Source organism: Phoenix dactylifera, chromosome 7, assembly GCF_009389715.1.
Source record: "Phoenix dactylifera cultivar Barhee BC4 chromosome 7, palm_55x_up_171113_PBpolish2nd_filt_p, whole genome shotgun sequence".
Classification (NCBI taxonomy): domain Eukaryota; kingdom Viridiplantae; phylum Streptophyta; class Magnoliopsida; order Arecales; family Arecaceae; genus Phoenix; species Phoenix dactylifera.
Genome location: NC_052398.1, coordinates 1,018,004 through 1,031,829, shown reverse-complemented (window position 1 = coordinate 1,031,829; position 13,826 = coordinate 1,018,004). Strand labels below are relative to the sequence as shown.

The 13,826-nt window shown below is 38.3% G+C and overlaps 1 protein-coding gene across 1 annotated transcript; it reads right to left on the bottom strand.

The window, feature by feature from the left end:
* Positions 1-567: 567 nt before the first annotated feature.
* On the bottom strand, positions 568-10,542 carry LOC103715541 (methyl-CpG-binding domain-containing protein 2-like). The gene is made up of 5 exons (XM_008803208.3): positions 10,269-10,542; positions 8,128-8,631; positions 2,045-2,098; positions 1,720-1,883; positions 568-1,051 (listed from the first exon to the last, which is right to left on the bottom strand). Exons 2-5 carry the CDS (start codon positions 8,607-8,609, stop codon positions 837-839), a joined length of 915 nt encoding a protein of 304 aa, XP_008801430.1. The 5' UTR covers positions 8,610-8,631; positions 10,269-10,542; the 3' UTR covers positions 568-836.
* Between the last annotated feature and the right edge of the window lie 3,284 nt (positions 10,543-13,826).

Below are 13,826 nucleotides of genomic sequence, written 5' to 3'. Positions count from 1 at the left end.
TTTTCTTTGATCAATGGAAAAGAGAATATACCATACCTGAGTGGCAGCAGTTAGCTTTCAGCATCACGAAAAATTGGCTTCTTATAAATAAAAAAAGGCCATTCAAAGATGTCCTACTGCCTCTGATTTGCATGATTTTTCAGCTGAGATGGTAAGAGATACAAAGTCAACATCATATCCAATTTTGTAGCATCGAAACCTCCATTCGCGCATGGCTACAAAAGTCAACATCTCTCACCCTCTGAGACACACAGGCAGAAGACTTTTAACACCTCGAACAGCCCTTGTATTTCAGTTCTTACTCTCAAAAGCATAAATTAAAAAAGAACAAGTGTACATATCACACATCAATTAAAAAAGAACAATCTGTAATCAGATGACGAGCGGATGTCAGGCCATCATTATCATGGTGCTCCTCGATGCAAAATACTTGATATAGCGTTTCTTTTAATCCATGTTCTGCGGTTCATGATGTACTACCTCTAATCTCAGGTGAGAGAATGCCCGGTTCTCTCAAAAAACATTAAGCATCAAAGTCACCATCCAGGCGCCCAACAAACAAGCACCTTAGAAACTGCGAAAAGTTAATTAAATTAGACTGCTGTAAAGTCATTCATATTCAGAGTATCATGAATGTTGGTATCCCTCTGTACCAAAACTTTGAGCATTCCACAACCAAGCTAACAAAAAGGTATGCCCTTCTTGCCCTGTATGTTTGTACCTATCATTCCCTTTGCTACACTAGAGGAAAAAGAAAACAAATAGCATCACAACCACAGCACCAAGGCAGAGTAGACAGCACACTATAGCTCATAGGAAGAAGCATTTCTGGATTGTTAAGCATCTTCTAACTTGATCTTTGGCTGAATATATGCAGAACTATTGTAACTATGTCTGGATGAACTCTCGGTTGCTTTCTTCTTTGCTGGCGGTGATGGTGCAGGTTCAATAGGAGGGAAACCAGGCGCCCCATGATAAGGAATCGGTGAACCCAGTCCACCACTCTCAAGCTCCCTCTTAATAGGGGGAGCTGCCCAGGAAAGGGGATTCACTGCACCGGGAACAACCACGCATAGTATTAGCATAGTTAGCACAACAGTTTTGAGGTCGATATCCAATCAGTTAGCAAGAAAATCACAATCTCTCAATATGGGAAATGATAAAAATCTGACAGTATCCAGGTAAATGTATTGGAGGGATTACATAAATATCAGAAATATCATGAGAATACATGTGAAATTTGATGAGACTTTAACTAAAAAACATGAATAACGCAAATTGTAAGAACTAGCTAACAGAAGATCCCAAAATAAGGTTGCAGTATATATCACACTTTCATGAGTGATATACTAGAGCTGGTTCTCATGATATTTTATCTGCAGATTCAATGAATGGATTGCTTGAAGAATTCGTAAACCATAAGGTGCTTTCCAAATAGCTGCAAAAAGATTACATGCCAGCAGGTTATAGTTGTCATTCTCTCCCCTCACCCTTTCAGCTCACATCAAAATCACAGTGACATTTCTTTAAGATAAACAACTACATCTTACAAAACAGATACCACACGATCAGGGGAATTCTTAGGTTGAACAGCCCCAAAGTTGGCATAAGAATTTATTCATTACCAAGAAGAGCAATAGCACAGAGAGCTTGCAGGACAATTTTGCAGTTGATAGGGCTCTGAAAGAACACTAAGTAACTTTCACTATAATAACATACCTTCTTCTGGTCCAAGAGGCCTTGTCGATCCCAGGCCAGCACCATCACAAGGACTTGTTACGCGTGAAGAACGTTTTCTCACATAATTATCTTGCAGAGGTTTAGGGATCTGAAACGAAAACTGAGATTTATTGACACCATCCTCTGGGTGTTCGTTCAAATACCTGCACGTGCAATAGCATGCTCAAAATGTTCACAGACCAAACAAACAGGACGCAAATTTATCCAAATAAAAGTCAGAATATAAAGAATCAGGAATAGGAAGGCATGATTAACAATCTTGAAACATTTTGTAAGGCATAAGCACAAGAATTTTCAGTCATACTTTTCAACCTCGACCATCGACCGAAGTTTCTTCCCAGTTGGAGAAATATAATACCTGGAAAAATATTAGTCATTATTAACACAATATTCCAAATTAAATTACCAATATTGCATACAGAAATTAAAACTGCATTCCATACTGGCCTTGGCATTGGCAATAGATAAAGTTTTCGTAGGGTGTCAACTGACTCATGCATAAGCAGAATTATTTTTAATATGTGGCATATTAATAGAAAGACCAAAAAAGCAAAGAATATTGGCTAAAGAGATAAAGGTTTGTAAATAGAAATTCTCCAGAAGCTATCATAATAAAAGTAACAGCAAGTTTTCTTCTGGGGAGGAAAAAAAACATTTAAGAACATTTGCTTCTGCTAATCCGGAAAAAAAACTTCACTCCAACAGTCCCAGATAGTTCTGAAAACATGGTTGCAACATAATCCTGGCTAATGCCAAAATTAGAGCATCGTCCAGGATTTTCCTAGTTCTATACCTTCCCTTCTAGGACTTAAAGTTAAATTTAATGACATTATATTAAAGTCCTAAAAGGGAAGCTAACGAACTAGGAAAATCCTGGACGATGCTCTAATTTTGCCCATGCCACATTATTTAATCTAATAACAGCAACCACCCCCGCCTCTTTTGCTAAAAGCAGGATAAATCCATAAATTCTTAAGAACCCCCCTCCACCAATCAAAAACCTCTATCACTTTAATGGTAGAATCTAATACAAGTCCAACAAACAAAGAGAACATGAACAACACATGCCACCTCACAGTTAAAAAAGGAAATGATTTCACTTAAGCACCAAGTGAGACTATGAGAGCATAATCTTTCGCACAAGCACAAAATGAAAAGAAAAAAAAAGGAATTGTTGTTAAGCATCTAGATGGTGTAAACCAATGCTTGAAGCAACGATATATCAAACTAGAACCCCTGTAAAAGTTGTCTGCGATCTGGGAAGATCTTGGTTTTCTAATATAGACCAGATAGTAAAATTTTAAGCAGGCAATAACAGAAGCGAGAGAGAGAGAGAGAGAGAGAGAGAGAGAGAGAGAGAAGAACAAAAGCGTAAAACAGAATTGTCTCCAAGCATCCCCTCCTTGAAAGCAAATGCTCCAACAATTATGATGGATTCAGAAAAGCTTTAGAATGTACTGCATATATAAATTAGTGAACCATTGTCAACATGACAATAGAACCATTATGGCATTAAACAAATACAATTGCTTATGTGAACCATCTGGCATCATGCTGGTGCATATATGTGCCACAAGGTGGATTCACCTCAAAAACAAATATAAACAATCCAAGTAAATAGCTGAAATGACAAAAGGAGACTTCGTTAAAAATCATTTCTCAGAGAGATGCCCTGTTGCATGCCTTCTCCATGCAAGTTCTCACAATGTTGCCCCAAGGAAATGATGATTCCAGGTATCCAATATATCACCGAGCTTCTGAACCTAAAGCATTACAACTGGAAAATCTCACGGTCCTTCCCCACATATTGCTGTACCCACTGAAGGATCTTACAGAACTCATTTGTTTTCATGAGATCAAATTTCACCGGGTATCTGGATGGATGCGGCTGACTCTGAAGCTCCATATTTATGGCCTTGCTATAATTACATTAAGTCCCAACTCTCATCCCATGTTCCCTTGATAGCATTCAAAATCATTATAATTAAGTTTTTACATCAAAATTATAGCTCCCTATACTTGTTTTGAAGTATAATGTAAGTTGTGTTTTATAGCTCATCTTTTGACCTGAGCTGCAATATGGAGGAGATAATTTTTTTACGTGTGTGTTTAGACGAGCCTATGCATTACAAGAGTATAATGAAAAATGATAAAATGCTAAAATTATAGGTTTTCCTAATGTATTTGGCATAGCTTTCAACTTTGTCACTTAGCTTTCCATGTCAATAAAAATCAAATTCAGATAGCACATGACATGGAAGGCATACCCCGGCAGTGCTAACTTGCATAGGAATGACTGTTGATACGTTATTCCATATTAGATATATCAATCTAAAAATAACTTGGCACAAGTCTTACTTGTATCACATATTCTTCTACATAATTACACCATATGTCATCATGCGATCTTCCATCATATGTTTTGGGACCAGCCTGCCTTTGTCCTTCCTAACATGAGCTTTCAGCTTCACAAGACTAATTGATCACTTCAAAAATCTTCTTGAGTTCTGTCCATAACCATACATCGAGAACTTCTAATCCAATGAAATGATAAGGACAACTCCATCAGTCCATCTATCTCACATTGTATCTTGCTGCCCACGTACTACAAAAAACTACGAGGATGGGTCCACATGCCTAGCAAAACAAGAAATGAATATGGGTCGACATGCTTCCCTGTGCATAAAGTATTATAGTTGACAGATTTTTTACTTTATAACTTGATGAACGAGATCATAAAAATAGATAAACAGCTACTATGGATTCTCATTGATGTTCAAAATTTAATAGAAAAACATGTGAGAATGTTGTCACAAAACATCTACCTTGGAAGTAATTGGAAAGCATCCATTATGAACAATAAATTTTATTAATTCTCGTTTAGATGGTTTTGAAGAGCTCATTTGCAAACTTATCAAAATGCCAAGGTAGTCAGACCCCTAAATAGCGGCAGAACACCTAGACAGCCAGGTAAGCACTCGCAGTTAAAAATCCTGCGACATTAATAAAATTAGTAAAATAGCATTCTAATCAAATTATCACAAACATAATAGCCTAAGCTCTAGGTTTCCGTGTTTTCCTTGTTTATCGCCCTCAACCCTCCAGTCAGTGGAGATTAAGGTCTAAAATTAAGAGAGGGCAACCTGATGGATGCTGGACTTATATAGATTTGGGATGGTTGTGGTCTTAGAGAAAGATAGCCTTAAAGTGATTTTATAATTTCACTCCAAGATTTATTAAATGTAACCCAAATTACTAATATGTAAATCTTCATAAAGGTTTAAATCTTGATACTAGGGCCTGCTCCAACCTACAGCTAGGTCGGGACAGTACGAGGACAATACAAGAAGGACTGGGATGATCATTAACAACAAGAATGAAGAGAAGAACTTAAAAAATGGAATCCAAGATGCTAGGGTATCCAAGTTGCAAGACACAACCATCCCAATCAATTGGCCCGAGACAGCCTCGTCTAGAGGGATTCAGGAAACTGAATGCATCCTAGGACCAGGTGTCTCCCTTAATCCCACCACTTCATTATATATATACCTATGCTTTCTCCTTTGTCTCTGAGGATGAGGATCATGATCAAGTGCATTCGAACCAAGCTTTTGGTCCCCTCTTTTTCCGGAGAGTCCAATAGAAGAAGATGAAAGCATTGATAGCGAAAGGCGATGTGAAAACGGTTCACAATGTGTGGTCAAGATGAAGTGTCGAGGACTGCCCTCTTTTTCCTAGTATATCCAACCCTCGCCCCCCTTCTCAGTTATCCTCTTGGCTTCCTCGGCGAATGCAACAATCGAACACAAGAAGAGTTCAGCCCCTGCTCTCCCCCCCCCCAAAACACACACACCTTTTTTGGCTATGAAATTGAATCTAGCACTCCATTTTGAACAAGAAGCTTCAGACTCTCCTTCATTGATGCTTTTCACATGCTGATTCACCTCTTTCTTAACATCTATCCTGAACTGAAAAGCAAAGATAAAGAGCATATTATGGAAAAGCCCATGGGTAATAACGTCCCTATCGATCCATCATTCACATCTATCTATTGCTTCCTGAAGCAGCCGAAGATCCACGAAACCACTCTTTTCCTTCCCCAAGAGCACTAGCCAAGAATGTCATATTATGCTATGCTATACAATGTCATATTATATTATTTTACATTATAGTAATATTATACTATATCGTTTATTATGTATTAATATATGTTATGTTTTATTATGCTCTGTTGTATAATACTATGCAATGTCCTTTATGATAATTTTATCATATAAAAGTACTTTCTCAGTTTGTTTACCAAACACATGTTAAAGTACCATAGCACTTTAAAAATATAGTTACCAAATAGCAAACAACTTTTTATAAAAGCTCTACTTCAGACAGCTCTACTTCCAACAGCTCTACCTCCAACAGGGCCTTAAGTATCAGAGGGCCTAGCCGGAGCCAATCCAACGAGCTCTCTGACCCTTGCTTGTTGCCTTGCAAGTTCACAGAGGTGGTCTGCATCGGCATTCCCTGCATCCTCAGCAACACATAGCATTACGAAAACTGCCAGATACTCATTTTGGCTAGGCCAAAAAGTTCCTTGTAATAAACAAAAACTTGGACTAATCAAGAGAGCAAGAGAGCGGCACATATTTACCTTGAACCGGGCTGATCCACTAATACTCGAACACTAGCTTACCTAACTGCTAGTAATGAGTAGCTAACAAGTAAAATCACTATTGGAATCTTTTACTAAATGGCTAGCTTTTTGATATGCAAAAATAAAAATGCCCAAAGATTCAATTTCAAATAGAAAATAAAAGGACAGAGAATTAATGGACAAAGAGTTATGATGCTAGATGTCCTAGTTTTACTTTGGGGGCCCAAACACCTTTAGGGCATGTTTGGATGGTAGGCTACATTATTCGTTGGACAAGGCCTAATTAGTTTTTAAAGTCAGAAAGGGAGAAATGGTTGGAAAGGAGAAAGTACTAAGATCAAAGCCATCCTCATGCCACAATCCTTGAAACATTAGGATTATGAGTTTCATTTGAGAGATGATTTTTCTCATGAGGACTATTTAGGATCAAATTAAATATTCCCTTCCCGTTACATAACTTCTCCTCAAACTCCTCTTTGTTTGGCTATAGATAGATTAAAACATATCTTATTGACAGATAAGAAACTCTAGCATCCAAATAGGGCCTTAGAGGCTAGCCTGCATTAAGTGCAAGAAATCTCATAAACTGATAAAATATTAATTTTCTTCTAGGGGCCCAAAGGCCTTTAGAGACCGGCCTGTATTAAATGCAATATAGCTTACAGTAAGGAAATGATTTCAACTAGAATTATCTATATCATTTATGTGATGCAATAAAGAATATCATAGCATATGTTAAGTGCACAAAATAAGAATCAAACTTATTGAGAAGCATGCATGCAAGGTACACTTCCATTTGCATTAATTCTCACATAGTTCATAGAACACAGGAACCTATAGAAGACCAAATTCATCTGCCACGAACTAGTGATTCACCACATTGTTCCAAGCATAAACATCTTAAACGACTAATGAGATACATGTATGACTCTTTAAGTCATAGCCAGAATGACAAGGTTACAAAATGTTATTTATTTGTGCCATCAATGTTCATTAGGCTGCAGGCAATGCACTTTGATTCGATATCCGTGTGAACTTCCACTTATATGTTGCAGCACATCAAAATGTTTGCTTAAATATTTGACTACTTAAAACAGTTTGCTCCAATGTATGTGATGCAGTAGGTTGGTCTTTTTTTTCTAATATAATGTGTCGCTTGAGTTGTCTGATAATGACAAATGAAAATCAAGAAACTGTGTCGCATGATCTTAACGCACCAGATATCAACAGAGCAAAGTTCAGCTTAATAACCTCATGACATAACTGGCAAATATGAAAGTAAAAGACAAATTTGTTTGGAGATCTAGACTTCCATTATTATAAAAAAAAGGAAAAAAGAAGATTATACCTAGCCTTAAATTGATAAGGGGAAAAAAGCGTGTGTATAGCAAAGCTATAAAATAGCAATTATATTTTTGATAAAACAATGTTACTTCAAGATATAGCAAAAGAGATGAAAGTTCGTGTAACCACATTTTTCAAAAATATTGCAAATTAGTGAAAGGCTTTCCTACTTCTAGCTATGTGGATCATAAGCTTTGCATATTTTATGTTTGCAAATGCCATTGGCAAATTACAATTATCTCTTGTGGGAAAGTTTTTTATATGGTGATGACAGCAGAAGTATCTTTAAATGAGTATAGAGTATATATTTTCAGTTCAAAATAACAGGTGATTCTTTAACGAGGACTAGCCAATTAATTCTGAAAGATAAAGAAGGTGCAAGAGGAAGGACATACACATCTGCAAATTTAGTGCTTCCTTCACCTCTGATTCTAAGCAACCTTTCCCAGCCACGAGGTGGTTGAGCAATGTTAGGTTTATCAATTGCCCAGAGTCTACTACCATCCTGAGATATATCTGTTGGATCTTTACATGATATATCAGGCCGCCACTCACGAGCTCGTTCACATACAAAAGGTTCTTGCAAGATAGTTTCACGAATTTCTTCATACTTCGCTTTTGTTGGAATAAGCCTCCATTTAAAACATGAAGCACATTGGACAGTGAATGCCCCAACAGTCGGCAGAACCCGGCTAGAAGAATTTGGTGCTATAAAATTTTGGACTGATGAAGTATGATTCTCTATGTAATCAGTAACCTCAAGAGCATCCTGACCTGAATCACCTGCATCAGGGTTGTAAAGCACTATCTGATTTGAAGGCAATGGCGAATATTCTTTCTTAGGCTTATGGAGAGCATCTTCTGGATTTGACTGCATCTGAACTTAATTCTCCTGAAACCTGTTATCAAAAGTTATAAGATTACAGAGGCACTAGTTGGAGAAATCTCTGCGAGCAATAAAAATATTCAGTCCCCAACTAATGTTTTTTGCAAGAGTATGTTTTTGAAACTGAAAAACAGTCTAAAACAAAAGTCAAGTTGTTGCTTGGGATTTCATTGGAATGGATTGATTGCTGGAAGATTTTAGGAATTACACCTTCATAGGCAGACATTTTAATAGTCCAGATTGGTAACTTTGCTGTTCCTGAACTGCATTCTCACCTTCATTCCCTAAGCCACTCTGAACTATAACAACAGGGTCTCACCATTCCTCCATTTCCTCTCGTTTGTCTCAGCTTCTCAGCTCACAACACAGATAAGTTGATGAATATCAAATCTGCTGGAATGAATAAGTGTCATCCAATTTTGCTAGGATCAGTGGAACGCTAGGTTGATTGGTACAAAACAATTTAACATGTGGCACTAGCCCTATAGAGACTCAAAAGAACCATTGCACTTTCTACATACCCATTTCTGGACCCCTAGAACTTTGTCTCAGACATCCTGCCAGATGTTGGTAATCAAATCTAGCTGCAATACAATCTAACCTTTCTCCAGTCTTGTACAGAGGGTGTTATTAGTACTGTAGCCATACACTTATTGCAATTCCAGTTCCTAATAGTCTTTGAATTTCTGCAAGCATTAAGCAGAAATCCCCATCAATGACCACATACATGCCGACAGGCTTTACTTCATATTTTTGCAGGCTAGTTTGTGACAGACAATCATTCACATATCGAGAGTACACCTTCCATGAAGCAATGTATCTCAAACGCATCATCAGGACTCCATTTCCCCAAGAGGTTCAAGCTTCACTCACTTGAGCGCATGATGATCTTCATAAGAAATACCCATACCATATAAATTCTTCCCATTACTTGCCCGATATAATTCATGATCTTCTATATGTTTTCCGTATCTAGCACTATGACTGCTTAAGCTCTAAAGTTTAACGCCCTTTGTAATATTTTTTAATACTTAGATTATTGCAAGCAGCACTATTCATATAGACAATTAAAGGAATACTGAACGCAGCGGCTGAAAATGGACAAATATCCACAGCAAGAAGAAATTATATAAAAAAAAAATATTGAAAAGCACCGCTGGATGATCAAAGATGCTGTCTTTACTCACAAATCGCAATCAAGACTGTTGTCCCGTCATCAGCCACATTAAAACACAAAAGCACAACGATTAAAACGTCAAACCTATTTATAAGAAATAAGGTGAAACTACTGAGATTGCACTGTTTCCTTTTAGATGACAAATGAGTTCCCTTCATCGACGAAAAAAAGAAATCAGAAAAATAAATGAACAGATAACCCAGGAAAAAGGAGAAAACTATAAACTTTTAGCTGCATATAAATCCCAAAAGCAACTAGATCCGGCAAGAATATTCTTCGACGGACCAAAATAAGACCTAATTCCATGAGGCAGATAAAGGGAAGATCAAATCTTCCTCAAGAAGTCCACACTCCACCGCAAAAACCAACACGACGCACCACGCAGGAACCAAAACCCCCCAACAACCCACCTGATCGCAGATTATGAGATAAATGCAAGAAATAATGCAAAAGGACGTGAAAATCGCACGCACCGCCGCGATCGATTCTCGCGCCGATTTCGAAGCAGAAAGCGCCGGCGGACAAATGGACAGGCGGACCGGCGATCCAAAGTATCAGAGATCCTCTGAGGGGAGGGGAGCGATCTCTCCCTCTCTGCCCTCCTCTATCTTAAGTTCTTTACCCCCTCCTCTATCGGAGGATACGGAGGTGTTCCGGTGCTCCGCCTTGCTTCTCTATCTTGGGCGCGGGGGGGGGGGATGGTTCTATCCACCTCCGCATTTATCGTTCTCTGGATGACGACGGAAACGGCCGGTACCGCCGGTCTGAAGGCGCAAATCCTACTTATTTGGAGTGTAGGCGTGGGGCCCAGGTTACGCGAACTGACACGTTGTATGGAAAGCGTGTCTGGTGTTGCGGAATGGATAGCTGAGTCGGAAAACCTCTGGCGGTCGCTAGACGAGAAACGAGATAGAAGGGGCGCCCCGACGGTGACCGGACGCTGGCCAGAATCCACGATCTCGACACGTGGAATCACTTTTTTACAAACGGACGGTGATGGAGACCGTAGGCAGGATGCCCCGGTCGTACGACATTTCCAGGTGTCTGCCATTATACCGCTGATAAAACATGCAATCCAGGCAGGGTTCGAGTTGCATATTTCGCGAAAGAATGTTCCTCTTCTCTCGTGACGGTCAACCGTTGGATCGAATATTGCACAGCTTCCAAAGCACTCCAACCTCGGTCTACCGTCCGCTGCGCAGACCCAAAGCGGTCATTGCGCGCATTCTTTCCCCGAAAGATGCAGCCCGAGCCCATCCAAGCAGTACAAATCGCATTCCCTCCCGCTGGAATCACAATGAACCTCGTACCGAATGCAGAAGATTGTCTTTAGAAGAAGCCTCAGCCATGGCGGACTATGGTCTTCATTCCCAAGCCGTATCGCTGGTCCCACCGACCTCCAAACCCCAACCTCCAGATCAAGCCCCAACCCCAAAAAGGCCCGCTTTTAGCCCCAGAAAAACAGCAAAGACTGAAACATTGCCATCACTTTCTTCTGACTTCTGCTTGCTCCCCGCAGAGCCGATCTTGTGATGGTTCTCGCTCGCTAGCTCGTCCACTTGCGAAGAAATCCAAAGCTGAGTCCAATACAGAGCACATCCTAAACTGACATCTTTCTCACAAAAGCATCAGCGGAGAAACGGAAAGATGGGAGTTTGTTCATCATCGAGTCTCAACACTGGGAACGAGTTGGCGCTGGGAATGGCCACCGGTAACCGTCGGCGACCTCGCCGGAACGAGGAGGACCTGGAGAGATATCTATAGTGGTTTCCTTAAAATACGAAAACATGTCAAAGATTTTCACCAGCGACCTTTATCGACGGAGGAGAACGAGGGCGGTGGAGAGCGGGGTTGGCACCAGCTGCGGCGCCGGAGATCGATGTAGCTGAAGGTGGCGGTCTTCTTAGAAGTGTGGACCTTGGAGGAACTAAAGCGGGACAGGGGAGGTCCGGACGGACGTAGCAGAAGGACTGGCCGAAGGCCTCGTCGCCGAGATGCTCCGACATTATCGCGGCGACGACGTGGAGCCGCCTTGGAGGGCGGGGCCATCGCCGGCTAAGCAGGGGGTCAGCTTAGGTGACCGGAGAAGAGGGGTTCATCTAGCTTGCGAGGTGCGAACCAAGTTGAGAGTGATCAAGAATAAAGTAATATTATTATTTTTGATTAAATTTAACTAGATAAGTCAAGATTATGGTTCTTTAGAGCGGAAGGCTATCAAAAAAAAAAAAAAAAAGGCTGTTTGCAATTACAGTAGACATGTTTCTAACAATAATAAAGAAAAAAATTATATATAATATAAAAAAATAAAAAATATAATAAACAAAAAAACTTATTTTTATTAAAAATCAAATATTGGTTCTCTCCTTGGTGAACTAGCAGTGCTTTAAAAAGAAAATGAAATCAAGTGGGTCACCGATCTAACTAAAATTATACATCACTTCATACAGAGCATATATTGTGCAAGAAAACGACCAAAAAAGTATGCAAGATTTGGCACTCTCCAATATATATATATATATATATTGATTATTAGAATGCAAGACAATATCATTTCCAACTAAACTAGAGCTTTGATATCTTATACTTTTCTACCATAACAAAGAGAAAAACAACAATAAAATATCTATAATGAAACACAAAAAAATCGCTCATATTTTATATATATATATATATATATATATATATATATATATTTATGTATTGCATATCTTGTTGGTTTTTTATATTATCCACACTAAGGATGAAGTCGCATAGTTTGTTAAATTAGTTTTTATGCATGCATGGCCATCTTATTAATTTGAAATGGTTTGGATAAATTATAGAATGAATACTAATAAAACTAAAGGTAAATATAAAAATAACCAAATTCGGAGAAGTATTAGTGTGCATGTATGTACATTTTCCTCTTGTGATTGAGATAGAGTAGACATGTATATAGCTAGCCAATAATTAAGACAATGTCAATAAAGGAAGTGAATTTAATGAAAACTTTTTCAGGTGGAATAGAAATGGAGACTGTATTCTTCATTTTTTGAAAAAAAAATGGAAATAATTCAATGTAAGATGTGACATTGATTAGATTGTTGATTCTTTTCTAAAACAAAGGAAAGAATATAAATTTATTCTATATGTGCCATGATCATGACATCAATGTTTCCAGCTATTATTATTAAAAAAAATTATCATTGTTGATCTTCTCTAGATGCAAATCATCTAATATTAGATTATTATATGTCATTGAACAAGCTACAAAAATCTATAATAATAAAACAAAGATATCAATTACCGACTAAGGTGATAGATAGTGGTTTTGCAAAATTTAATATATATTTTTTATTGTGGGCAATGCCACAATTTACATCCATTGATCCTCGCAATTTTGACATTTTCTTGAATCAGTCAAATTGAACAATAGTTTGAAAGAAAAAAAATACATAACCAAGGTTGCAACATGAAGGTAGATAGATGCCTTTTGTTAGGGAACGAAAACAAAATAAATTTTATATCAAGATTGAACACTTGATAAGTTCTTTACAATGAAGATCCATATGAAACTTCAAAAGAACAAACATGGAAGCGATATGACGCCCCCCTTTCAATTTTCAAGCTTAGACGAAGTTGGAAAGGCAAAAGGAACATCACCCCTCCTCCTAAAAAATAAAAAATAAAAAAAGAAGAAAGAAGAAGAAGAAGAGAAGAATTAGCAAATCTCAAATGGCGATTATTTATTACAGAGACTTAGTTGGCTTACAATGTCAAAACATTCATAAATTATCAGTCATCACACGGCTAAAAGTAAATGCATACAGCCATGGGCAACCCAGAAACAGCTACTGGACGACGAAATGGATTTTGGAATTTATTGACATTATAAAAAAAAGGTACTGTCAATAATCCCATTGGTACTGAAACCATTAAAAGAACACCCAATAACTTATTGGGCACTGTGCGGAGTATTTGAAATACGGGAAAGAAGTACCATTCGGGTAATATTTCCAAAGGAGTTGCAAATGGATCTGCCGGTTCATCTA